The sequence below is a fragment of the Squalius cephalus genome (genome assembly GCF_949319135.1).
Source record: "Squalius cephalus genome assembly, chromosome: 2".
Taxonomy (NCBI): Eukaryota; Metazoa; Chordata; class Actinopteri; order Cypriniformes; family Leuciscidae; genus Squalius; species Squalius cephalus.
In genome coordinates, this window is record NC_137123.1 from 7,325,979 (window position 1) to 7,351,701 (window position 25,723).

Here is a 25,723-nt window from a genome sequence, read left to right on the forward strand (position 1 = left end):
TTATGCTGATGTGGGTCAGAATGGCTCCTCCTCTTCCTCTGATCTTCTTTCTGCTCATGATTCACGGTGAGTCTCTCTTACATTCACATTAGAAACACTCTGATGTTTTATTTAAGGCCTCATGAGCGGCTGATCTGCACTTTCTTCTGTCCTGTTCTCACATATTTCTCTCTGAAACAGGAAGTTTGTGTTGAACATGTCAAACGCTCGTCCCTTTTAGAAATGTCCAATAGTCTTTTGCTACTTGCTAGTCAGTGTCACATGCTTTAGGGGGAGGGACTTTCTCAAAGTTCAGAGCTTTTGATTGGACAAATTTCACTGTAGATGCAGCAGATCATGAATATTTTTGGCTCATGTTCTCGGAAGTGAATGTGTACATGTTAAAGGTCCCGTTCTTCGTGATCCCATGTTTCAAACTTTAGTTAGTGTGTAATGTTGTTGTTATAGTATAAATAATATCTGTAAAATTATAAAGCTCAAAGTTCAATGCCAAGCGAGATATTTTATTTAACAGAAGTTGACTACATCGAACGGTCCGTTTGGACTACACCCCTCTACTTCCTTCTTTAATGACGTCAGTAGAACAGTTTTTTGACTAACCTCCGCCCACAGGAATGCTCCCTCAACTCTACCGAAATTTGTTTATGTACTTGCGCACTTCTAATAACTTACTGTGTTTACTCAGCTCTTACAGTGATTTTCTGAAGTAAAACTGACGCTTCATCTTTTGTGTGATGTACAATAAACTTTATTAAACTCATCAGTATATGTTTGATCATCATTCAGACAGCAGACTTGTAGGCTATTAACCCTCCTGTTACCCTCAAATCTACCAACATCTTTTACCCACTGGGGTCAATTTGACCCCAGCAATTTAAACCCCCACAATTTGATTTTTTCCTCAAAGGTTTAAGTCAGATACTTTGTTTCTTTGTTGACTACTTAAATAGCCCTTTAAATAAAACACCACCAACCCCCCAACCCCACCCCCACCCCTTATACATCCAGAATACCTATTGCGCGACTATGGACAAATTAGCAAATCACTATAAAATGTCACTGATTGATCTAAAATTCAAAATTTATATATATTTTTGGTGTTTTAATAGCTTTTTATTTATTATATTATACAATATATTTTATCAAGGCTAGGTTTGAGGTCAATTTGACACTCCCATTGATAGTCTCAGGATGCCTCACTGTTGGCACGACACAGGACTCATGGTAGCGTTCACCTTTTCTTCTCTGGACAATCAATTTACCAGATGTTCTAATCAGATACAATAACTTTGCACCAGTCTTCTGCTGTCCAATTCTTGTACTTCCTGCAGAATTTCAGCCAATTTTTTATGTTTTTATTGGAGAGAAGTGGCTTCTTTGCTGCCCCTCTTGACACCAGGTGTCCAATTGCCCGTCCGAACTTCTGGCCACATGTCCGGCCCAGCGCATCTTGGCCTGTTCTGCCTGGTTGACGGCGTCCTTGACCTTGCTTGTCTTCCTCAGTAACTCATTGCTGATGTGGTCCGTCCTCTTGATGCCGACCATCCGCCGCTCAAAGGTGTGTTCGGTCACTGCCAGCTTCTTCTTGTCGGCCGCGGTCAGCGACCAGGTCTTGGTCCCGTAGAGCATGGCTGGTAGGACGGTGCAGTTGAACAAGTGGGCACGCAGGGGGGTGCGACAGTGTTGGTGACCACCTCTGCTATGGACGCATAGCTAACCCAAACGGCCCTCCGTCGGTGTGCCAGCTCGCGGTTGTTCTTATGCCCAGTAGTCAGCTCCTGGCCGAGGTAGACGTAGCTGTCGACCTGCTCGATCTTCTTCTGGTTGATGTAGATGTTGTTGTTGACAGCCTGGAGGTTGCGCATCCACTTTGTCTTGGCCAGGTTCATCTTCAGGCTGGTTGAGTTGAAGCTGCACGTCGGCCACTGACTCGCCGATTAGGGCGATGTCGTCGGCGAAGCGCAGGTGGCTGAGCCACTGGCCATTAACGCTGATACCTTTGATGTCCCAGTCGAGCTGTCGAAAGACGTGCTCGAACAGCTTGGACGAGATGGGGTCGCCCTGCTTGACGCCTCTGGCGACGGGGATGTACAGCGTTTCTGGATGTTCTGGATCGCATGCCTGACCTCACTGGTCAACACTGACGGGATGGCTTGTATGGTGTCGAACAGGCGAACAGGTCCGTATAGAACCCAAAAAACCTTTGCTAAGAGGTAATTTTTAATTGAGAAAGAGCATAAAGAGAGAGCTCACAGAGCACAAAGAGAAATGGTTTATAAGGCTTCTGTGGAAGCTTTCATAAATTTGCTCCTCCCCTATATTATGTTTACCCCTCCCACACGGCACAAAATATCAAAGTTCTTGCAAGAATTATATTTTCCCTTCCCTGGAAATATATAATTGGCACTGGAAATATCTAATTTCTTGTGAGAATTATGATTCCCCCTCCACTATATCGTGTGAACTATCTGTGGTTCTCTCAATACTTCAAGTAGGCCTATATGGTAATGTCAGGTTAGGGCCCTTAGGCAGAGGGAAGGTTTTTGAAGATCATAAAATCTCAACTTATAATGACCTCAATATCATCCAAAATAAATGTGGGATTTGTGCCTAATCACCAATGTGTGAACAACAAAAATTTTGATATTTCATATGTTTTATACAGCAAAATGAGCCTGGGGTCAAATTGACCCCAAAGAACACCGATGTTACAAAATGTGTACAGAACATTGAAAACATATCATCATGTTAATTTTATGTTTACCCAGTTGTCCCCATTAAATTAGGAAAAGTCTTTAAATATGAAGCAAAAAAATTTTTTTTAAGTATGTATTTAGAGACGTTAAACACTGAATGGGGTCAAATCGACCCCAAAGGTAATAGGAGGGTTAATAAATAATGGATACATACAAGCAGATGACAAATACGTTATAATAATTAATAATTAATTAATAATTAATAATTAATTAATATAATAATTGGTCAGGCACACCTGGATTAATCAGTTTGTCCAATAATGTCAGACAGGAAACAAAGGACCTACCTGAAGTTCAGGAAGTAGTGCAGCTGTGCATAAAGCCCATTGGAACGTCCTAAGCCCTTGATCACTTGGAATCAGCTGTGGAGTTGATTTATTATTTACATTTTTTTTCCCTTTAAGAATTTGTTTAATGCAGCATCCAAATGTTTATAGGTGTGTTTGGGTTGTTTTAAATTAAAAAAATTATAATTAATATATCATAGATTTGTATGTGCGGTGGTGATTAGACGAGATATATGGTGACGTCACAATCGTACTGCATTGTGGGACATATAGGTGCCTGAAGTGTACATTTGAAGCAGACTCACTCCCTCAGTCAAAATCGAGGGAACGAGGGTTTGTCCATATAAACTTCCCTCGTCAAATGTTAACATAAACATCTATAGCCTACTTAATAAATGGTCACCAACAATACATAATAATAAAACATATGAATAACAATATACGAGTATTTGAATCTATGCGACTACAGAGGCATACATTTCAGTAAGTTTTATTGTATCTTTCAACATAGCCTACCTATTGTTCATTCGTTGATGATCGGTTCACGTGCCGATTGAACTGAGGCGCTACAGCGATCTGCCACGTCACATTTACAACGCCAAAACAATATTTATTGTTTTAATTTCAAAATAAAATTGACAGAATCTGAGGGCTGAGAATTTGTTTCATATCAAAAGTAACCAGCTCTGTCTTGTCTGTTGGTGTCAGAGGTGTAAAGTACAGGTTCAGAAAGTAAAAGTCCTCCTCAGTATTTTGTTCCAATCACCTGGATTTGCTAATTCAGCAGGAGAGAGAACTAATTAGTTAAATCAGCTGACTGAGTTTATGGGTGGAATAAACATATGGCAGGACTTCTACTTTCTGACCCCTGGACTATACACCTCTGGTCAGTGTTAGTGCGATTTTTCTCTGCGTGAGAAAATGTGTGTGTGGCGTACGTGTCGATTAGAGTCTCAGGCTGAAAGTGTGACAGTTCACAGCCCTGCTCTAGCACTAGATTGTGAATATATGTTGCTCTTGTTCTCGTAAGTGAATGTGTATATGTTAAATATTTATTTAGTCATATTCCAGGATATACAGTGTTTCTGAATTGCTAAAACACTAAACCCACTTCTCTGAACCAAATTCTCAATAACCTAAACCAATTTGTCAAATAAATCAGTCTTTCTGTAAAACATTAAACAAGTTCAGTTTGTTAAAACACTGTTTGCAAATCTCATTCTCATTCTCATCAATCTCATTGCAAAAAAACACATTCTCACTCACTAAAACACATTTCTCACTGTGATGCACTTATGTTTCAAAACACTAAACACAGGCAGGCTAAAGTCAAACACAACTACAACACAGTGTCATCGTTTACACACAACGACTCAAACTTGTTCACACTTATTTCTAATCATGAGAGGAAACCAACTGTACAAAATACAAGACAGTTTAAAGTGCCTAAATTGACTCAAAATGTTGCATTGAAGATTAGAATTAAAAGGAGGAAGAGTATGAGTATAAGAGGAGGAAGAGTGAGTATAAGAGGAGGAAGAGTATGAGTATAAGAGGAGGAAGAGTGTGAGTATAAGAGGAGGAAGAGTATGAGTATAAGAGGAGGAAGAGTGTGAGTTAGAGGAGGAAGAGTGTGAGTATAAGATGAGGAAGAGTGTGAGTATAAGAGGAGGAAGAGTGTGAGTATAAGAGGAGGAAGCGTGTGAGTATAAGAGGAGGAAGAGTATGAGTATAAGAGGAGGAAGAGTGTGAGTTAGAGGAGGAAGAGTGTGAGTATAAGATGAGGAAGAGTATGAGTATAAGAGGAGGAAGAGTGTGAGTATAAGAGGAGGAAGAGTGTGAGTATAAGATGAGGAAGAGTGTGAGTATAAGAGGAGGAAGAGTGTGAGTATAAGAGGAGGAAGCGTGTGAGTATAAGAGGAGGAAGAGTATGAGTATAAGAGGAGGAAGAGTGTGAGTTAGAGGAGGAAGAGTGTGAGTATAAGATGAGGAAGAGTGTGAGTATAAGAGGAGGAAGAGTGTGAGTATAAGAGGAGGAAGCGTGTGAGTATAAGAGGAGGAAGAGTATGAGTATAAGAGGAGGAAGAGTGTGAGTTAGAGGAGGAAGAGTGTGAGTATAAGATGAGGAAGAGTATGAGTATAAGAGGAGGAAGAGTATGAGTATAAGAGGAGGAAGAGTATGAGAATAAGAGGAGGAAGAGTGTGAGTATAAGAGGAGGAAGAGTGTGTGTATAAGATGAGGAAGAGTGTGAGAATAAGAGGAGGAAGAGTGTGTATAAGAGGAGGAAGAGTATGAGTATAAGAGGAGGAAGAGTGTGTGTGTATAAGAGGAGGAAGAGTGTGTGTATAAGAGGAGGAAGAGTGTGAGTATAAGAGGAGGAAGAGTGTGAGTATAAGAGGAGGGAGAGTGTGTGTATAAGAGGAGGAAGAGTGTGTGTATAAGAGGAGGAAGAGTGTGTATAAGAGGAGGGAGAGTGTGTGTATAAGAGGAGGAAGAGTGTGTGTATAAGAGGAGGAAGAGTGTGAGTATAAGAGGAGGAAGAGTGTGTATAAGAGGAGGAAGAGTGTGTGTGTATAAGAGGAGGAAGAGTGTGTGTGTATAAGAGGAGGAAGAGTGTGTGTATAAGAGGAGGAAGAGTATGAGTATAAGAGGAGGAAGAGTGTGTGTGTATAAGAGAAGGAAGAGTGTGTGTATAAGAGGAGGAAGAGTGTGAGTATAAGAGGAGGAAGAGTGTGTGTGTATAAGAGGAGGAAGAGTGTGTGTATAAGAGGAGGAAGAGTATGAGTAAAAGAGGAGGAAGAGTGTGTATAAGAGGAGGAAGAGTGTGTGTATAAGAGGAGGAAGAGTGTGAGTATAAGAGGAGGAAGAGTGTGTATAAGAGGAGGAAGAGTATGAGTATAAGAGGAGGAAGAGTGTGTGAGTATAAGAGGAGGAAGAGTGTGTGTATAAGAGGAGGAAGAGTGTGAGTATAAGAGGAGGAAGAGTGTGTATAAGAGGAGGAAGAGTATGAGTATAAGAGGAGGAAGAGTATGAGTATAAGAGGAGGAAGAGTGTGAGTATAAGAGGAGGAAGAGTATGAGTATAAGAGGAGGAAGAGTGTGAGTTAGAGGAGGAAGAGTGTGAGTATAAGATGAGGAAGAGTGTGAGTATAAGAGGAGGAAGAGTGTGAGTATAAGAGGAGGAAGCGTGTGTGAGTATAAGATGAGGAAGAGTGTGAGTATAAGAGGAGGAAGAGTGTGAGTATAAGATGAGGAAGAGTGTGAGTATAAGAGGAGGAAGAGTGTGAGTATAAGAGGAGGAACAGTATGAGTATAAGAGGAGGAAGAGTGTGAGTATAAGAGGAGGAAGAGTATGAGTATAAGAGGAGGAAGAGTATGAGAATAAGAGGAGGAAGAGTGTGAGTATAAGAGGAGGAAGAGTGTGTGTATAAGAGGAGGAAGAGTGTGAGAATAAGAGGAGGAAGAGTGTGTGTGTATAAGAGGAGGAAGAGTGTGTGTGTATAAGAGGAGGAAGAGTGTGTGTGTATAAGAGGAGGAAGAGTGTGTGTATAAGAGGAGGAAGAGTGTGAGTATAAGAGGAGGGAGAGTGTGTGTATAAGAGGAGGAAGAGTGTGTGTATAAGAGGAGGAAGAGTGTGTATAAGAGGAGGGAGAGTGTGTGTATAAGAGGAGGAAGAGTGTGTGTATAAGAGGAGGAAGAGTGTGAGTATAAGAGGAGGAAGAGTGTGTATAAGAGGAGGAAGAGTGTGAGTATAAGAGGAGGAAGAGTGTGTGTGTATAAGAGGAGGAAGAGTGTGTGTATAAGAGGAGGAAGAGTATGAGTATAAGAGGAGGAAGAGTGTGTGTGTATAAGAGAAGGAAGAGTGTGTGTATAAGAGGAGGAAGAGTGTGAGTATAAGAGGAGGAAGAGTGTGTGTGTATAAGAGGAGGAAGAGTGTGTGTATAAGAGGAGGAAGAGTATGAGTAAAAGAGGAGGAAGAGTGTGTATAAGAGGAGGAAGAGTGTGTGTATAAGAGGAGGAAGAGTGTGAGTATAAGAGGAGGAAGAGTGTGTATAAGAGGAGGAAGAGTATGAGTATAAGAGGAGGAAGAGTGTGTGAGTATAAGAGGAGGAAGAGTGTGAGTATAAGAGGAGGAAGAGTGTGAGTATAAGAGGAGGAAGAGTGTGAGTATAAGAGGAGGAAGAGTATGAGTATAAGAGGAGGAAGAGTATGAGTATAAGAGGAGGAAGAGAATGAGTATAAGAGGAGGAAGAGTGTGTGTATAAGAGGAGGAAGAGTATGAGTATAAGAGGAGGAAGAGTATGAGTATAAGAGGAGGAAGAGTGTGTGTATAAGAGGAGGAAGAGTATGAGTATAAGAGGAGGAAGAGTGTGTGTGTATAAGAGGAGGAAGAGTGTGTGTATAAGAGGAGGAAGAGTGTGAGTATAAGAGGAGGAAGAGTGTGTATAAGAGGAGGAAGAGTGTGTGTATAAGAGGGGGAAGAGTATGAGTATAAGAGGAGGAAGAGTGTGAGTATAAGAGGAGGAAGAGTGTGAGTATAAGAGGAGGAAGAGTGTGTATAAGAGGAGGAAGAGTATGAGTATAAGAGGAGGAAGAGTGTGTGTATAAGAGGAGGAAGAGTATGAGTATAAGAGGAGGAAGAGTGTGAGTATAAGAGGAGGAAGAGTGTGTATAAGAGGAGGAAGAGTATGAGTATAAGAGGAGGAAGAGTGTGTGTATAAGAGGAGGAAGAGTATGAGTATAAGAGGAGGAAGAGTGTGAGTATAAGAGGAGGAAGAGTGTGTATAAGAGGAGGAAGAGTATGAGTATAAGAGGAGGAAGAGTGTGTGTGTATAAGAGGAGGAAGAGTATGAGTATAAGAGGAGGAAGAGTGTGTGTGTATAAGAGGATGAAGAGTGTGTGTATAAGAGGAGGAAGAGTGTGAGTATAAGAGGCGGAAGAGTGTGTGAGTATAAGAGGAGGAAGAGTGTGAGTATAAGAGGAGGAAGAGTGTGTATAAGAGGAGGAAGAGTATGAGTATAAGAGGAGGAAGAGTGAGAGTATAAGAGGAGGAAGAGTGTGTATAAGAGGAGGAAGAGTATGAGTATAAGAGGAGGAAGAGTGTGTGTGTATAAGAGGAGGAAGAGTATGAGTATAAGAGGAGGAAGAGTGTGTGTGTATAAGAGGATGAAGAGTGTGTGTATAAGAGGAGGAAGAGTGTGAGTATAAGAGGCGGAAGAGTGTGTGAGTATAAGAGGAGGAAGAGTGTGTATAAGAGGAGGAAGAGTGTGTGTGTATAAGAGGAGGGAGAGTATGAGTATAAGAGGAGGAATAGTGTGTGTGTATAAGAGGAGGAAGAGTATGAGTATAAGAGGCGGAAGAGTGTGTGAGTATAAGAGGAGGAAGAGTGTGTGTATAAGAGGAGGAAGAGTATGAGTATAAGAGGAGGAAGAGTGTGTGTATAAGAGGAGGAAGAGTGTGAGTATAAGAGGAGGAAGAGTGTGAGTATAAGAGGAGGAAGAGTGTGTGTATAAGAGGAGGAAGAGTATGAGTATAAGAGGAGGAAGAGTGTGTCTGTATAAGAGGAGGAAGAGTGTGAGTATAAGAGGAGGAAGAGTGTGTCTGTATAAGAGGAGGAAGAGTGTGAGTATAAGAGGAGGAAGAGTATGAGTATAAGAGGAGGAAGAGTATGAGTATAAGAGGAGGAAGAGTGTGTCTGTATAAGAGGAGGAAGAGTGTGAGTATAAGAGGAGGAAGAGTGTGTATAAGAGGAGGAAGAGTGTGTGAGTATAAGAGGAGGAAGAGTGTGTGTATAAGAGGAGGAAGAGTGTGTGAGTATAAGAGGAGGAAGAGTGTGTGTGTATAAGAGGAGGAAGAGTGTGTGTATAAGAGGAGGAAGAGTGTGAGTATAAGAGGAGGAAGAGTTTGTATAAGAGGAGGAAGAGTGTGTGAGTATAAGAGGAGGAAGAGTGTGTGTATAAGAGGAGGAAGAGTGTGTGTGTATAAGAGGAGGAAGAATATGAGTATAAGAGGAGGAAGAGTGTGTGTATAAGAGGAGGAAGAGTATGAGTATAAGAGGAGGAAGAGTGTGTGTATAAGAGGAGGAAGAGTGTGAGTATAAAAGGAGGAAGAGTATGATTATAAGAGGAGGAAGAGTGTGTGTGTATAAGAGGAGGAAGAATATGAGTATAAGAGGAGGAAGAGTGCGAGTATAAGAGGAAGAATAGTGTGAGTATAAGAGGAGGAAGAGTGTGAGTATAAGAGGAGGAAGAGTGTGAGTATAAGAGGAGGAGTATAAGAGGAGGAAGAGTGTGAGTATAAGAGGAGGAAGAGTGTGAGTATAAGAGGAAGAAGAGTGAGTATAAGAGGAGGAAGAGTATGAGTATAAGAGGAGGAAGAGTGTGAGTATAAGTGGAGGAAGTGTGAGTATAAGAGGAGGAAGAGTATGAGTATAAGAGGAGGAAGAGTGGGTGAAAGAGGTGATGATGAGGAGGAAGAGGAAGGTGTGGAGAATGTTGTCAAGGCTGGATCTGCTTCAGGGTTTTTCTCTTCTCCTGCAGAGATGATATTCTCCGGTCGGACCGACATGAAGACGTGAAGCTGAAGCAGAATAAATCTCTCTCACTGACCTTGATTCTGCAGTTGCTCAACTCTTCTGACTGTACTTTACAGTAACATGCTTTTCATTTACAGTTTTTTACTGTAACCTTTTGGGCTTCTGCAGTTGGTCACTGTATTTCACAGTATGCAAATGCTGAATATACAGACATTCCATACTATACAATATTCAGTACAATACTATACAGTACTTGCAGTGCATACAATTTATAGAATAGAATTTTTTTATAACTCATCCGTTTAGTTGATTAATATTTAAAGTTCTACATAATTAAGGGTGTGGCCACTTGAGTGACAGGTGGATTCCCGCTGATGTCAATGCTAGCCATTTGTCTGCTGTTGTTAGCCGCGTCACTACTCACTTCACCTCAGCAAATTTTAGCTGCTGAACTTGCCATCTCTGCAGTGTTTGTGCTTTTTTCGGGATTATTTCATACAATTTAATACACCCATTACTTCCCCCACGGCTTTGGATTCCGTCGTTGTCGTCGAGTATCGTTCGAGAGAACAACCAGCGCTGTATTTCAGTTGTTTTCCTCTGTGAACATGCACTAATGGATGTCTGACAATTTCGTTGCTTTTTGGAGTTTTCAGATTTAAAAACGTCTATAAAGGCTCGTTCGTTCTGCTCTCACGGAACAGACTGATTATAATATGCTTATGTACCGTCAGATGAAATCCTGCAGGTGTCGGCGCTTCTCCGTCCATGCAATAAATGCACATCCTTGAATGAGCGCGGATTTCTAGCGCATTTACTTGAACTTCATAGGTAATATATCTATGGTTTAACCCATTTGAGAGGCGGCCAGAATCAGAATTTAAAATGGACTGAATAAGCTCTCTACGAACTTGACGAGCGATGCCGCGCTGACGGACCATAGACTATAAAAAAAGAGTGACTGACATGTATGCACATAAATCACTGTCACACACACTCTCTCAGAGTAATAGTTACTGCATAATACATTTTCAACTAGCAGAATAGTACAGAATCACAATACACAGTCTCACTTGTAGCCATGTCTTTTAATAATATTTCGAAGGGCAAAAACAGGAACTTTTAATTGGCTTTACATCATCAACTGTCACTTTAGCACGAGGCCCTGTGGAGTCGCAGACTTGGTACTTTCAGTAGCATATAGCATTACCTCCAAGCCTGAGCTAACTCGATCACGTCGAGCGGTGAGCGTGGTTTCAGATAGCCAGGCTCCTCCAGCTCCACCCACGCCCCGCCTCTTTGCCCATTTTCTGTTATCCGAGAGTGACGTAAGGTGACGCGAGGCCAAGATGGCGACGGCCGACTCCGCCCACTTTAGGCTTCAAAAATGCTCTTCAGAAACCTACGGGTGACGTCACGAACACTACGTCCATATTTTTTTACAGTCTATGAGTGGGACCAATAAAATCTATCGGGAAATTTCGTAGACCACTGGCCCTCTGGGCAAATTTAAGCAAGTGCTGAAATCTAAAATCACAATAAAATGACTGCACAACGTGAAATGCCAAGTGTAATTATTATTATTTAAAAGATCTTGAAGTCAACAACAACAACATACAATAATACCAGAAAAAGAGAGCCGCTCAATAGTAAACCATTAATTGTTGTCTCATATCACCAAGCTACTTTCAAATTTCACAAGCTTTTGGCTGGCTGGTAGCTGGTGCTCTTTCCCATTTGTGCCTAGCTGTGACACTTTGCTCGTTGATGCCCGGAACATGTCCGTTATTTTGGAGCATTTTGCTGCCTCCTCCTCCATATTGTTTCGCCTTTTGAGTCTGTATAAAAGGCTCCTGGAGAAAGAAGACTTCTATTGTGGGACTTTTATTTTGATAGTTATTTTAGAGTGCGATACCCGCTGCTTCCAGTAGGAGGCATTATTGTTGTTGTTTACTGCCTGCTGCGTCAATAGATTCCTGAGAGAACGGCAGCTGCTCACCTAGAAGTTTATTCCTGCCTGTTATTTGGATGTTTGTTGGCGTTTTGGTGTTAAAAGTATTAGTACATGACCATAAAGTAAGTTTTTTCTGTTTTCTCGATGTTTTAATCGTGTTTTCAGTGGATATTGAGCTTTGTGCATTTAAATGTGCATGCCCGGACATATACCGATTCATGTGCGATCGTCTGACAGAAAACTAAAAAAAATGTGATTTCTGCTAAATATAGTCAAATGTGACCGTTTAAGTTATATGTCTGTAATCTGTTAACTAATTTATTCTGCAGAAGAATGATCCCGTATTATTTCCTTTTGATTATACTAATTTTGGACATTAGATTGTTTGGTGATGCAACTGGATTCATTAATATGTTAATGCCAAAGCCATTTTGTTAGCAGACCAATAGTTTTATTGTCTTCAATTGCTCATCCCATGCATATTGTGAGATTTAACTGAGATTTAGAGGTAATACTGAATATGTTAGTATTCTTAATTAAGAAGTGACTGATTCATCTGTGAAATGTACACATTTACAGGGTTTTTCCTGGCTCAAAATGAGGCGGAGGTGGTAAAATCCTAATAATGTATTTTAATAATAAGGTAATTAAATGTTATTTTTCATAGATCATCATGTGTTTTCGGCATTATTTTTGTGGATGGAGCCTGGTACCTCTAGGGGGGTCCAGGGGCATGCCCCCCCGGAAGAAATTTTTGTACATTTTAAAGATAAATTCATTAATCTGGTGCACTTTGAGTCACCCAAATCCACTATTAAAAATAAAAAAAATCCACCCGCAAACCACTAGGGCTGCTCGATTATGGAAAAAATCATAATCACGATTATTTTGTTCAGTATTGAAATCACGATTATGTAACACGATTATTTCACATGACTTTGGGAATGTGTTGCAGTTATTAAAAAGACACGGTAACACTTTAATTAAAGTGTAACATTTAAAAATGTTAATTAGTTCACATTAGTTAATAACTAACATGAACTAACAATGAGAAATACATTTGTTACAGTATATATTAATCTTTTTTAATTTTAGTTAATAAAAATACAGCTGATCATTGTTTGTTCATGTTAGTTCACAGTGCATTAATTAATGTTAACAAATACAACCTTTCATTTTAATAACGTATTGTAAATGGTGAAATGAATATTAACTAAGATTAATAAATGCTGTAGAAGTATTGTTCATTATTAGTTAGTTAAATAAGGTAGTTAACTAATGCTAATTAATGAACCTTATTGTAAAGTGTTACCAAAGACACCTTTCATCAATTCTTAAAAAAAATTACATTTGAACATTTATTGTACTTTTTGAACTATTAAAATAAATAATATAACAGATAATACTTCAATGAGTATTTTAATAATTCCCGCAGGTCTACCACTTATAATGCGGGAAATTCCCCCGCAAACATTGACTGACTTTAGCCTGTAGATTGTATGAGTATCCTAAATGAATCCACACAGATTATAAAATCAAATCAATCATTTTAAAACTTTCTCCAAGACGCAATTTCACAAACCGCGCGAGTGTTCAGCGGCGCAGCATCTTCTATCTCTCACTCTCTGGATGTGTTGGACAAAGGCAAGCGTCGAAACTACACTCTTGTGTTCAGGAGTCGGGACATGACGGAATTGTCAGTTGCACAATCGGGCCAGCATTGCATCGTAACTAAAGTTTATCATTTTCACTTCTTTAAGTCTTATCAGTTTAAACATTCGAGCTGAGAGAGTTTATGGCATCGGGAGGGGCGGATGTGCGCGTGCGCGCGTCATTCAGAACACAAGACAAAATTAGAGCGTTCTTTCAAAACAGAACATGGCAACATAATCGTTTTTACTCGATTGTACTATTTTGGTAATCGTTGGGAGCCAAAATCGAAATCGAAATCGAAATTCAATTAATTGCACAGCCCTACAAACCACCCATATTCTTTGATTTAGATATCTGCATCTGATCATCACATTACAATTATTCAAATTCTCAGTGTTAAGCATGATAATATGGTAACATATCACACTGAAGTTGGCTAATTAAAAATGAACATTTATTTAAAATAAAAGTTCTTCTTTTGGCAAAATTACATTTCCTTAACCCCTTAACGCCTGAATTTATATAGCTGTATATTAAAAAAAAAATTATGTGTGTTTTTGCCTTTAAGTAGATGGTAAATAATGTTGAGATTATCAATTTCACTTTTGCACAACAAATAAATAGAAATTTTGGTATGTTGTAAATTTGCGACAACAGGCATTTAGGGTAATTTTTCCAAAATGGTAAAATTAATAAAACACATTTTCCCATCTCAGGTATGTAGATTTTATTCATGGCACAAACAGAAATCACAAAGTACGTAAAAAATATTCGTCACATGAAGTCTATATGAATAACATAGCTATAGAAGCAATCAATAATCTGGTACATATTTTTATCTTAGCACAACTTAACTCATTTTGGGCAATTTCTCCACATTTGCGCCCTTGATATGCGGATTTTGCAAAAATGTTCCTAGGTATGTATCGAATGTGCACAAACAGGCATTGGGGGAAAACACACGCTATCTCGCCTGCAGTCTGAATGGAAGGGGTTTGTTGCAAATTTGCGACAGTGGGCGTGTAGCCTAAACAGAGGCTTTACTCCATTCAAACTTAAATTGTCAATGTTTCATTACATCACTGTTTGAAAACAGAATAATTTTTTGTACCTTTATGAGGTTTTATTTTATATTTATTTTATTTTATTTTATCCATCTTTCATTTCAAATTCTTAAATTTGATCAATATATTCAATTAAAATAATAAGACATTAGGCTGTTTCCAATCAAATTAAATAATTTACATTGAAAAAGTATAACAGTATTAAATTAGATTATTTTAAATATTTTTGAATATACAAATAAGGAATGTTGAAAAGAAAGATACTTTATGAAACTAAACCGCCAGTAGGAGGCGGCAGGCGACCGTCTTAATGAGCGAGTCATTGAGTCATTAATTCAAACGATTCGTTCAAAATGCTGATTCATTCAGAATGAGGCGGTTTATGAATGGGTAATTGAATCTTTGACTCAACCGATTCGTTCAAAACGCTGAATCATTCATTAATGAAACACGGCTGACTGTTGCTGTGAGATGCGCGGTGGTTCTGCTGTGATCTTTGTTTGGAACTATTTTCGCTGCTGAAACAGAACAAAAACAGTCATTGCGTCTAAAATGTAAGTGACTTAATTTTAACTATTTGTTTATTGAACTGTTATCTCTGTTTCAATCTTGATGGCATTCAGGAAAACATCACTCTGATCGTGTGTAGCCTAGGCTATATATTGTTTCTTAACTATAATATGTTATAAATAACAGCACGAGCCTCAACAGTATTATAAACTATAGGCTATCAATCGCCACTTACATTAAATTAAATAAAACAGAATCACCCTCACGTTTTCGGTGATTCGGAATATTTTTATATTACATTTTTTTTGTCTGGATGGGCTACAATTCTCTCTAATTTTTCCCTTCAAAAAAGAAAGAAAGAAAAAAAACACACGTGTCCCGGACAAAGTATATGGTCCCAGACAAGCGTTATTGTCGAGTCCTCCTGATATGTTTTCCTTGATTGGTTTTCCATGAAGAGAATTATGTTGTTGAAAACGAAAGTAAAGTGACGCACGTTCATTGCGTTTTACCGTGATGAGAGTTCCGTGTCTTTATTAAACTCAACACAAAATTATTTATCTGTCATCCACCCTCGATTAATTGGAATGGAATGTTTTTATTACTTATCCGCGCACTGCGCGCAGCAGCACTATACGGTTTGTGAATGGACACAAGTGGTAACCGCAACAGAACCGTCACGGTGGAAAAAGTGTATCTGACCATGACTGTCTGTCCGAGTTTTGTCGAGAGCCGGAGGCGGCACGAAATTTGACGGAGGCGGCCGCCTCATAATTCTCTATGCAGGAAAAACCCTGCATTTATACTTTTACTAATGTAATATGTTTTTTGTGTTATTTTAGACTAATGTTCAATACACTTTGGAAAGAAGCACCAGTCTCCTCATTCTTTGTGTCCTGACCGACACCCAGGGGTGTAGGCTATACTGCTAACAAGTAGAACTAGAGCCTAGCAGTATCCTTTCCTCTTCAACAGAGTCTGACCTTCTCAGCGCCACCTTTCCCTTTTCTTTTTTGTCTTTCCATCATTTGGGGCTGTTTACACCTGGCCACTTCATGCGTTTTCTCAGATCGGAGAGCTATCTGATTTATCAAAACGATTCCATTTACACCTGGTCACATACATGTGTTTTTGCAAAACAGATATAAATCCGATCTTCAATTCCCGCGTGATTTAATGGAGTGCACGTCACCGAAAGCAACAGATAGCCTATGAACTGCATTTTATTGATCATCAGCTAAAAATTCCAAAATCAAAGACCGCAATAAGAGAGAGCGGCAACAGCCCTGATAAGATCATTTCAGTTCTTTACTTTTAATGAAGATGATTGTGTTAAGCGTCTGCGACTTACTTTCACTTTGATTCACTTAGTTTGCACATTGGCTTGAATTGATGAATAGATGCTCAGCTGCGATCGGATTCAGATTCAAATCCGTCTCGAATGCGTTTCGGAGGGCTTTTACACCTGGTCTTTTCACGATCGGAAAGCTATCCGATCACAGAAAACGCATTAAGTGGCCAGGTGTAAACAGCCCACTCACTCACACACTGTCTGTTAACGTTAGACTTCCAAAACGTTACGAGAAAAAAAAAATAGGTGTTCATTTACGTCATAGGCCGACAGGCTATGCCATTTGGGGAGGGGCCGCTCACTGATCCCCCAATATTTTTGAAAATCCTAGACATGGTAGTCGATTGCCGAGTTCACGCGCGTGATCATAGGTACTAAACCTATGCGCGTGAACTCGGCAATCGACTACTGTGGACTTCAACTGAAAACAGGATGTAAACACAGGTATTTGCGCTGGCTTAAATAACATCATTTTTATACATTTCTTTCACATCTACTGCAGTCAGATTCACTCGTGTTCACTCTGAAGGAATCACTCACATTTTCTGTGCACTTGTAATGACACATCAAGGATGTTAAGAGGCTAAAAGCAGGTTTAGTACTTGCCCCATTGAAGTCAACAGGGTGCAAATTTTAAAAATAGAATAACTCGGTGTAGGCAACACCGATTTTTGTCGTTGTTCTCTGTATTGACAGCACTCCAAATGTACAAAAAAATTAGCTAAATGTTAAAATTAACCGGAGTTCTCCTTTAAAGGGGCATTATGCAAGTCTGAGTGTTTTTTCTCTACGAGCTCCCCCTAGTGTCTGGTAGTATAACGCTTTCAAACACTCTGTCGTAAAAACGAACTGTTGTTCCTCCCCCCTCGCCACGAGCAACCCAGCTGATCAGCTGTCAACCCAGCTGAGCAGAGGAACCGGCTATTTCAAAACCAGTTATGTCTACCGAGGCAAGTAAAGCAAAACTTTCTTTCCAACTGATGGCGATTTTTTTATTTATTGTGTTGTCATGCATACTAGTATTTTTACCGGGAACGAACGATATGAACGAGGCGAACTACTGCTTTCGTGTTTGTTTGTTTGTTTGTTTTTGTGAGAATGGGCATGAGCATAAAAAATATATATATATCGGAGGCTAATATTTGTCTAAAGTCATATTAGCAAGGTCTATAAGTTCATCTGGTAGAATGATGGTTTACCTTTGCTTGTCTAAGAAAACATCAGAACGTTTTTTCTAGCTCGATCATGATATGTGCAACATTTTGCGCGTCTGATATTGCCTACTATCAGACGCGTTGACTTAGTGACATAAAATAAAAGTGTAAGTTACACAAATAACACCGACAGAGGAACGGCCAAACAACTACAGAAATCAAACGTGTTTGCTATGACAATGCTAACATCAAAGTTATAGTATCTAGCGTACTAGTAAGCCCGTAACAGCGATCATAATAAAAACCTTTACAGACAATAGCAAACATCCTGAGGTCGCAATTACTTGAAATTTAAATATTAAACACAGTTTATTCCAAAGATACTTAACTTACAAGTACAACAGCAGGATCAGCATCCGTTTTGCAGGCTTCTGTTTCTCTCAGTTCTCACCATTCTGAAAAAGCCGGTCCGATATATTTACTCGAGTCTGACTTCTTGCTCGGTCAGTCTCCCGTTTCCTCTTTCGTTGGTCCTCCGACAAAGATTTCCTAGCTTTCTGCTTCTTTTTTACAGGCTCAGCCTCAGCCATAACTAAATCTATCGTTGCCCTTTGCTTATAGCTAGCCCGCCGGTGCTTGAATAGGGGCGTGTACGTGTGCAGTGCCGTCAAGCAATTCGTTACATCGCGAGACCTGATATCACGCGATACTTCCTGACACCGACCCGCGTCCCAAAGTTGCAAGTGAGTTTTTTCTGCTCTCGGGCACCAGGGGGGTGCGAAACCACCACCATTCAACCCGAAATAAGTAATATAACCATTCCACTGACTCCGAAGCTGTTCAGTTAAGGTTAAAAAGTTACCTAGTGTCCCTTTAAAGTAATTCACACTGAGATTATTTATTCACATTTATCTTATATTTCCTGTAATGAGTCGCTGTTTTCATATAGTAATAAAGTATTGTCATGTTTTCATGGCCCAATATAACAGATAAAACAACATTTACAGTTTGATGAATTCTGTGTTTCAGGGGTTTCTAGTGCTGTTTGGAGTGTGAGTTACAGTCCTTCACGCATCTGTGCACTAAAGGACTCAACAGTGACAATGAGCTGCTCTTATACATACCCTTCTACTGGATATCAGATCAAGAAAGTGTTCTGGACCAAAAAAAGTGTAGAGCATCGAGATCTGTCTAATGACCCTGAATACAGACAGAGGCTTCAGTATCTGGGAGATAAACAGCAGAACTGCACCGTCAGACTGAGTCATGTGACACTGAAGGATGAAGACGTGTACTACTGCAGATTCAACACTAATAAAGCTAATAATAAATGGATTGCTGCTCCAGGAGTGAATCTTACTGTCACAGGTGACTTTGATGAGGTTTATCTCTTCTTCTGTGCATTATGTTGAATAATAATCAGTGTGTGACAGCAGCACTAGATATAATGTGTGTGTTGTGTTCAGATCTTCAGGTGGAGTCTCCTGAGAGAGTGACAGAGGGAAATTCAGTCACTCTGAGATGTAAAAGCAGCTGCGCTCTGACTGACAGAGCAACATTCATCTGGTACAGAAACTCACAGCCATTAACTGAGAGAAGAGACAGAAACAATGAACTCCTGCTGCAGTCAGTCAGAAGAGAGGATTCAGGCAGATATAGCTGTGCTGTAGATGGACACACTCACATCTCTCCTGCTGTTCAGCTCAATGTCATGTGTGAGTGCAGATTGACTTTCTCTCTTTAACCCTCATGCACTTTAGATTTCTGGTTACAGTCTGTGTGGTCCAGGTCAAACTGATCCTAATTGTATTCAATTCCCCAAAAATCACACTATATATATATATATATATATATATATATATATATATATATATATATATATATATATATATATATAAAAAAGTTTATTAAAAAAAAAACTTTTAATATCAATACTTTCACACATTACAAAGAATACATTTCTGAATTTATGATTTATAAAAATGTTTTAACCACTATTTTTAAGACTGCCCCTCCCCGACACCCGTGGGACACTTGCCATTATACATTTATAACAATAATATCTTAGTCAAAACCTAAAGTAATCTTGACCAACTATATAGCATTTGAAAGTGTTCAGACTGTAGTTAAGATCACTCAATCCATATATGGAAATCGAAGAGTCCTTATATGGTCACCAGAGGAGTCTGGGTGTCAACTAGTGGAAAAGTTTGGTACTGCGCTCAAAAAATCATACTGAATTATTTTTTTATTTTTTTTATATCAACCTACAATTTGTCACAGAATTTGTTCAGATATTTAGCTTTAATTTTCTTGAAGTTTTAGTTTATTTATTTTATATAAAATATAAAACTTAAAAATATTTCTACAATAATCTGTGAAGTGTTCCCTTTAAAAAGATACCAAACTTAAGTCTGTGCTCTGAAGTATTTTGGATTTTTAACAAGGTTTTTAAAGGGCACCTATTATGCAAAATTAACTTTTACATAGTGTTTGAACATAAATGTGTCGGCAGTGTGTGTACACAACCACCTTTTTCAATCCCCATAAATCATAAGCAGTGTCTCAGTTATCAAGCCGTATGCTTTCTCACGCACCCCAGCCAAACTCTGTGGAGCCAGGTAAGTGTTGCACTGCACACTCAGACCCCACTACGGGACGGGTCTCTGTCCTCCACGGGTACGTCTGTGGTCCCATTGGTCCTGCTGGTTCGGTCGCTGGGAGCCTGGTTAGCGCCCGTCACGCTGGCTCACTGGGATGTTCAGATTTGGCTATGTGATTCAGTACAGCGGCGAACGTATAGGCCCCTTGTTCTGCATGCGGAGATTGCGAGATTGTGAGGTCAGGGTTTAACAGCTCCTACTTCATTGTTCCCAAGAAGAGTGGTGGGTTAAGTCAAATCTTGGATGTGCGTGTTTTGAATCGGGCCCTTCACAAGCTTCCGTTCAAAATGCTAGTGCAGAATGTGTTCGTCCCTAAGATTGGTTCGCAGCGATCGGCCTGAAGGACATGTACTTTAATGTCTCAATTCTCCCTCGACACAGACCGTTATACGCTTTGAGTTCGAGGGACGGGCATACCAGTACAAAGTCCTCCCTGTCACCCCGCATATTTACGAAGGTCGTGGAGGCCGCCCTCTTCTTGGCCCACTCGTGAGATCAGTTGTGTGAACACAGGGACCTGGTGCTCAGACACCTCAGCCATCATCATATTCATTGAACTTTCATTTTTGTCTGTTTTAGACCCACCCAGGAGCGTCTCAGTGTCCATCAGTCCATCTGGTGTAATAGTGGAGGGAGATTCAGTGACTCTGAACTGCATCAGTGACTCAAACCCTCCTGCAGAAATCAGCTGGTTTAAAGGAGGAACGATTGTAGGATCTGGAAGAATCTTCAACATCTCAAAGATCAGCTCTGATGACAGTGGAGAATACAAGTGCAAGTCCATCTATAAACATGGAGAGAAATACTCTGATACTGTGACTTTAAACGTCATGTGTGAGTTAATAATCATCTGCACATTGTTAAAAAACTTAAAATTCATAAGTATTTGTTATGAATTTTTATTTGTGTCTTTAGATCCTCCCAGGAACGTCTCAGTGTTGATAAATGGATCTGGTGTAATAGAGGAGGGAGATTCAGTGACTCTGAACTGCATCAGTGACTCAAACCCTCCTGCTCTGAACTTCAGCTGGTTTAAGGAGAATGAAACCTCAGCTGTTGGATCTGGACAGAGTTTCAGTGCACTACAGAGTGGACGCTTCTACTGTCAGGCTCACAATCAACATGGATCTCAGAGATCAGACGCTGTAACTGTCACAGGTGAAGCTTTTATTAACACACTCCTGTATCTTCACATCATTCATCAGTTTGGAGAGTTAATCATGATGATCTTCCTCTTTCAGTTCATCATGTTGCTGGTAGGAATGTGATTGTGATCACAGCGGCATCTGGAGGATTATTATTCATCATCATCTTCATCATCATCTTCATACTGTTCATTATGTGGGTTTAATAAAAAAACTGCAGTGATTGTACAAGTTAACTTTTGGTCTGATGTAGAAGAAAATGGCTAATTTGTATTTGATTATTAGTAATCTTTAAAAACAGTGTTCATATTTTCTCTTAATTTAATACATTCGTCCATATGCTGTTAATGTCTGTGATTATAACAGGAAGAAACAAAGGAGTGTTAAAGCTGAAGATCTCACAGTGAAAGAGGTAAATCATCCAAACACAACACGACTTTACAGAAGCAGAAAATCAGTCGATCAGCCGTGATCTGTGTCTCAGACTGTAACTGTACAAACTGACGAGAAACTAACATTATCAAAGTCTTTATCAACACAATCCAGAATTTTTTTTCATTAATAAATAAAACTAATGAAAACATTTAACTAATTTTTTCATGGTTTAATGGAAACATGCTATGCTGTTTGTTGGTCTAATTGCATAATCATTAACACTTGAATGAACATGTCACTTTGTTTACTCATTCTTCCCTATTCTTCTAGATCAGCCTTTCTCAAACTTTTTTCAGTCAGGGCACCTTTCAAAAGTGCATAAAATCTCAAGGCACCCCAGTGTAAAATATAATTTAAAAACAATCATAACCCAAATGTAAATGCAAATTTTATATATATATTTATCTAAAATGAATTTACAATTTTATTAATCCGTTCATATGTTTAAAAAGAAGAAGAATGTATTTATGTAAATTCAAATATATTTATATATGAAATGTCAGATTTTTTTTTTTTATTATTTTTTCTTTTTAGCCTACGTAATTTTTTGGCGGCACCCCGACACAGTCAGGGGCCACCCCAGTGTGCCGCGGCACCCACTTTGAGAAAGGCTGTTCTAGATCACACTGATTTACATGTCTTAATAATAATTACGAATGTTCTTGTATTTCAGAATGATCTCTATTCTGATGCGTCGCAGAGTGTTTCAGTTCATGACAAGCCTCTTTCTGAACTGGATTCAGCCAATGATTCTATGTATGCCAGTGTGAAACCCAAAAAAATAAGAGGAAAAACTCCTGAATCCAGAGATACTGAGGAGATCCTGTACGCAACTGTCCAACATCACAGAAAGACAGAGACGAAGAGAGCAGAGGAGAATGAATGTCAATATGACGAGTTCATCAGCCTGATGCTGCAGTGAGGTGAGAAAAACAACGTAACCAGTACCAACTTAACCATCACCAACTTAACCAGTACCAACTTAACCAGTACCAACTTAACCAGTACCAGCTTAACCAGTACCAATTTAACCAGCACCAACTTAACCAGTACTAATTTAACCAGTGCAACTTAACCAACACCAACTTAACCAGTACCAGCTTAACCAGTACCAACTTAACCAGTACCAGCTTAACCAGCACCAATTTAACCAGTACTATCTTAACAACCACAGATCATATAATCTGGGCTATAATATTGTTGTGCAATCAGTGCATCAGTGCATCAGTGATATACAGCAGCGTCAAATGAGTGATAGAGACCAGCAAACACAAAGCCTGTGTTCAATCATTTAATGAACGAGATTGAACCATACAGGTGGATGACTGTATAGTTGTGGAATAATTTACCCATCTGTTCAGACCACAACCAATATAAACATGTTTAACACCCACATTAAGACTCATTTGTTCTCTTTGACTCTTTGTGAGAGAATGACAGTAATTGTGCGCTGGACTGATGTAAAGTCTGTTTCTTATTTGTTTCATTTTTTGTGTGTAATTATATATATATATATATATATATATATATATATATATATATATATACACTCACCTAAAGGATTATTAGGAACACCATACTAATACTGTGTTTGAGTCAAGTCAAGTCAAGTCATCTTCATTTATATAGCGCTTTTAACAACGTAGATTGTTTCAAAGCAGCTTCACAGAGATAAGCGTGTCGAATGGTGTCGTCTTAGCGGCCCCTATTAAATTAGGGGCCGCTAAGACGACACCATTCCCTCTACACAGACTTTAAACGCGAACCTGTGAGAAACACTGATGGCGTTCACATGCGCATTTAGAATGGGTTCTATAGTTATGTGCATTTGAAAATACGCAGGTTTGGAATTCCCTACAAGCCAAGCCTAAACAAAGTACTTGTCTTTCCTTATAAATTTTGATAAAGAATTTTATTTTATTTTGTTGCTTTGGGGTAGGAACGCGAAACGAATTTTCCCGACAACGCCTTATCTGTAGAGTGGTAAAGGGATCCTCCATAGGGAGAGACTAGTTGGCACTTCAGCACTGCGTTGTCATCGGTCCAGGCGAAGGTCCTTCATCAGATCTGGATACGGCCTGGATCCGGCAGGCTGCAGGAAAACCTCGGGATAAACACAGACACTAAAATTAGCGTAGATGCCATTCTTCTCATGATGTAACGAGTACATCAGGATTTATGGGAAGTGTTCCCGGTTCCGGCTGACCTAATCTATGCAGCCTAACATTAAATTATAGAAGTCTATAATGTATTATGTGAATGCTAGGTCAAAGAGATGTGTTTTTAGTCTAGCTTTGAACTGACAGAGTGTGTCTGCTTCCCGGACAATGGTAGGAAGACTGTTCCAGAGTTTTGGTGCTAAATAGGAAAAGGATCTACCGCCAGCAGTCGATTTTGATATTCTAGGTATTAGTAACTGGCCGGAATTTTGAGATTGCAATAGACGTGACGGACTATAATGCGTTAAGAGCTCGCTCAAGTACTGCGGAGCTAAACCATTTAGTGCTTTGTAAGTAATCAGCAATATTTTAAAATTTATGCGATGTTTAATAGGGAGCCAATGCAGTTTTGACAGAACTGGGCTAATATGGTCATACTTCCTGGTTCTGGTAAGAACTCGAGCTGCTGCGTTTTGAACCAGCTGTAGTTTGTTTATTAAGCGTGCAGGGCAACCACCCAGTAGAGCATTACAATAATCTAGCCTTGAGGTCATGAACGCATGAACTAATTGTTCCGCATTTGTCAATGAGAGCATATGGCGTAATTTAGATATATTTTTAAGATGGAAAAATGCAGTTTTACAGATACTAGACACTTGACTTTCAAATGAAAGATTGGTATCAAAGAGCACACCCAGGTTCCTAACCGACGACGAAGACTTAACAGAGCAGCCATCAAGTGTTAGACAGTATTCTAGGTTATTACGTGAGGAAGTTTTTTGTCCAATAATTAGAAAGGTTTTTTCAGAATTTAGAAGTAGGAAATTACGAGTCATCCAATTTTTTATATCAGCTATGCATTCCGTTAATTTTGTGAATTGATAAGTTTGGTTAGGTTTTGAAGAAATATACAGCTGAGTATCGTCAGCATAACAGTGAAAGCTAATTTCATGTTTCCTAATGATATCTCCTAATGGTAACATGTACAGAGTGAACAGCAGCGGTCCTAGTACTGAGCCTTGTGGTACGCCATACTGAACTTGTGATCGATGAGACATCTCATCATTTACTACTACAAACTGATAACGGTCAGATAAGTATGATTTAAACCATGCTAGTGCATTTCCCGTAATGCCAACATAATGTTCTAATCTATTTAAAAGAACGTTGTGGTCAATGGTGTCAAATGCAGCACTAAGATCGAGTAACACTAATAGCGAGATACAACCACGATCGGATGATAAGAGCAAATCATTTGTGACTCTGACGAGAGCTGTCTCGGTACTATGGTACGGTCTAAATCCGGACTGGAAATCCTCGCAGATATCATTTCTTTCAAGAAAGGAACACAGTTGTGAGGATACTGCCTTTTCTAATATCTTTGACAGAAAAGGTAGATTCGAGATCGGCCTGTAATTGACTAATTCTGTAGGATCAAGTTGCGTTTTTTTAACAAGCGGTTTAATCATAGCCAGCTTAAAGTTTTTTGGTACGTATCCTAGAGACAAAGATGAATTAATGATATTAAGAAGAGGATCTAGGACCTCTGGAAGCATCTCTTTCAGTAGCTTAGTCGGTATAGGGTCTAACATACATGTTGTCGATTTAGATGATTTAACGAGTTTAGTAAATTCTTCCTCTCCTATAGCAACGAACGAATCAAATTTTTCCTCAGGGAGACTACAATGCACTGCCTGATGCGATACTGTAGTAGACGGTTGCATAGTTATAATTTTGTCCCTGATATTATCAATCTTATAAGTGAAGAAGTTCATAAAATCATTACTGCTGTGTTGCTTGGAAACTTCTGTGTTTGAAGCTTTATTTTTCGTTAGTTTAGCCACCGTTTCAAATACATACCTAGGATTATGTTTATTTTCTTCTAATAGGGTTGGAAAATAAGCAGATCTAGCAGCTTTTAAAGCCTCTCTGTAAGCAATCGAGCTCTCCTTCCATGAAATGCGAAATACCTCTAGTTTTGTTTTCTTCCAGTTGCGCTCCATTTTTCTGGCTGCTCTCTTAAGTGCCTGAGTGTGCTCGTTGTACCACGGCGTTGG

At 39.4% G+C, this 25,723-nt stretch overlaps 1 protein-coding gene across 1 annotated transcript; it reads left to right on the plus strand.

Annotated features, from left to right (window-relative positions):
- Positions 1–8: 8 nt before the first annotated feature.
- Positions 9–22,429, plus strand: LOC307148881 (B-cell receptor CD22-like; the record flags this gene model as incomplete). The annotated part of the gene is made up of 8 exons (XM_079854797.1): positions 9–66; positions 18,294–18,632; positions 18,731–18,979; positions 20,507–20,761; positions 20,843–21,085; positions 21,169–21,268; positions 21,439–21,484; positions 22,181–22,429. The coding sequence occupies 8 exons, from the start codon at positions 9–11 to the stop codon at positions 22,427–22,429; spliced, it is 1,539 nt and encodes a 512-aa protein (XP_079710923.1).
- Positions 22,430–25,723: the final 3,294 nt, after the last annotated feature.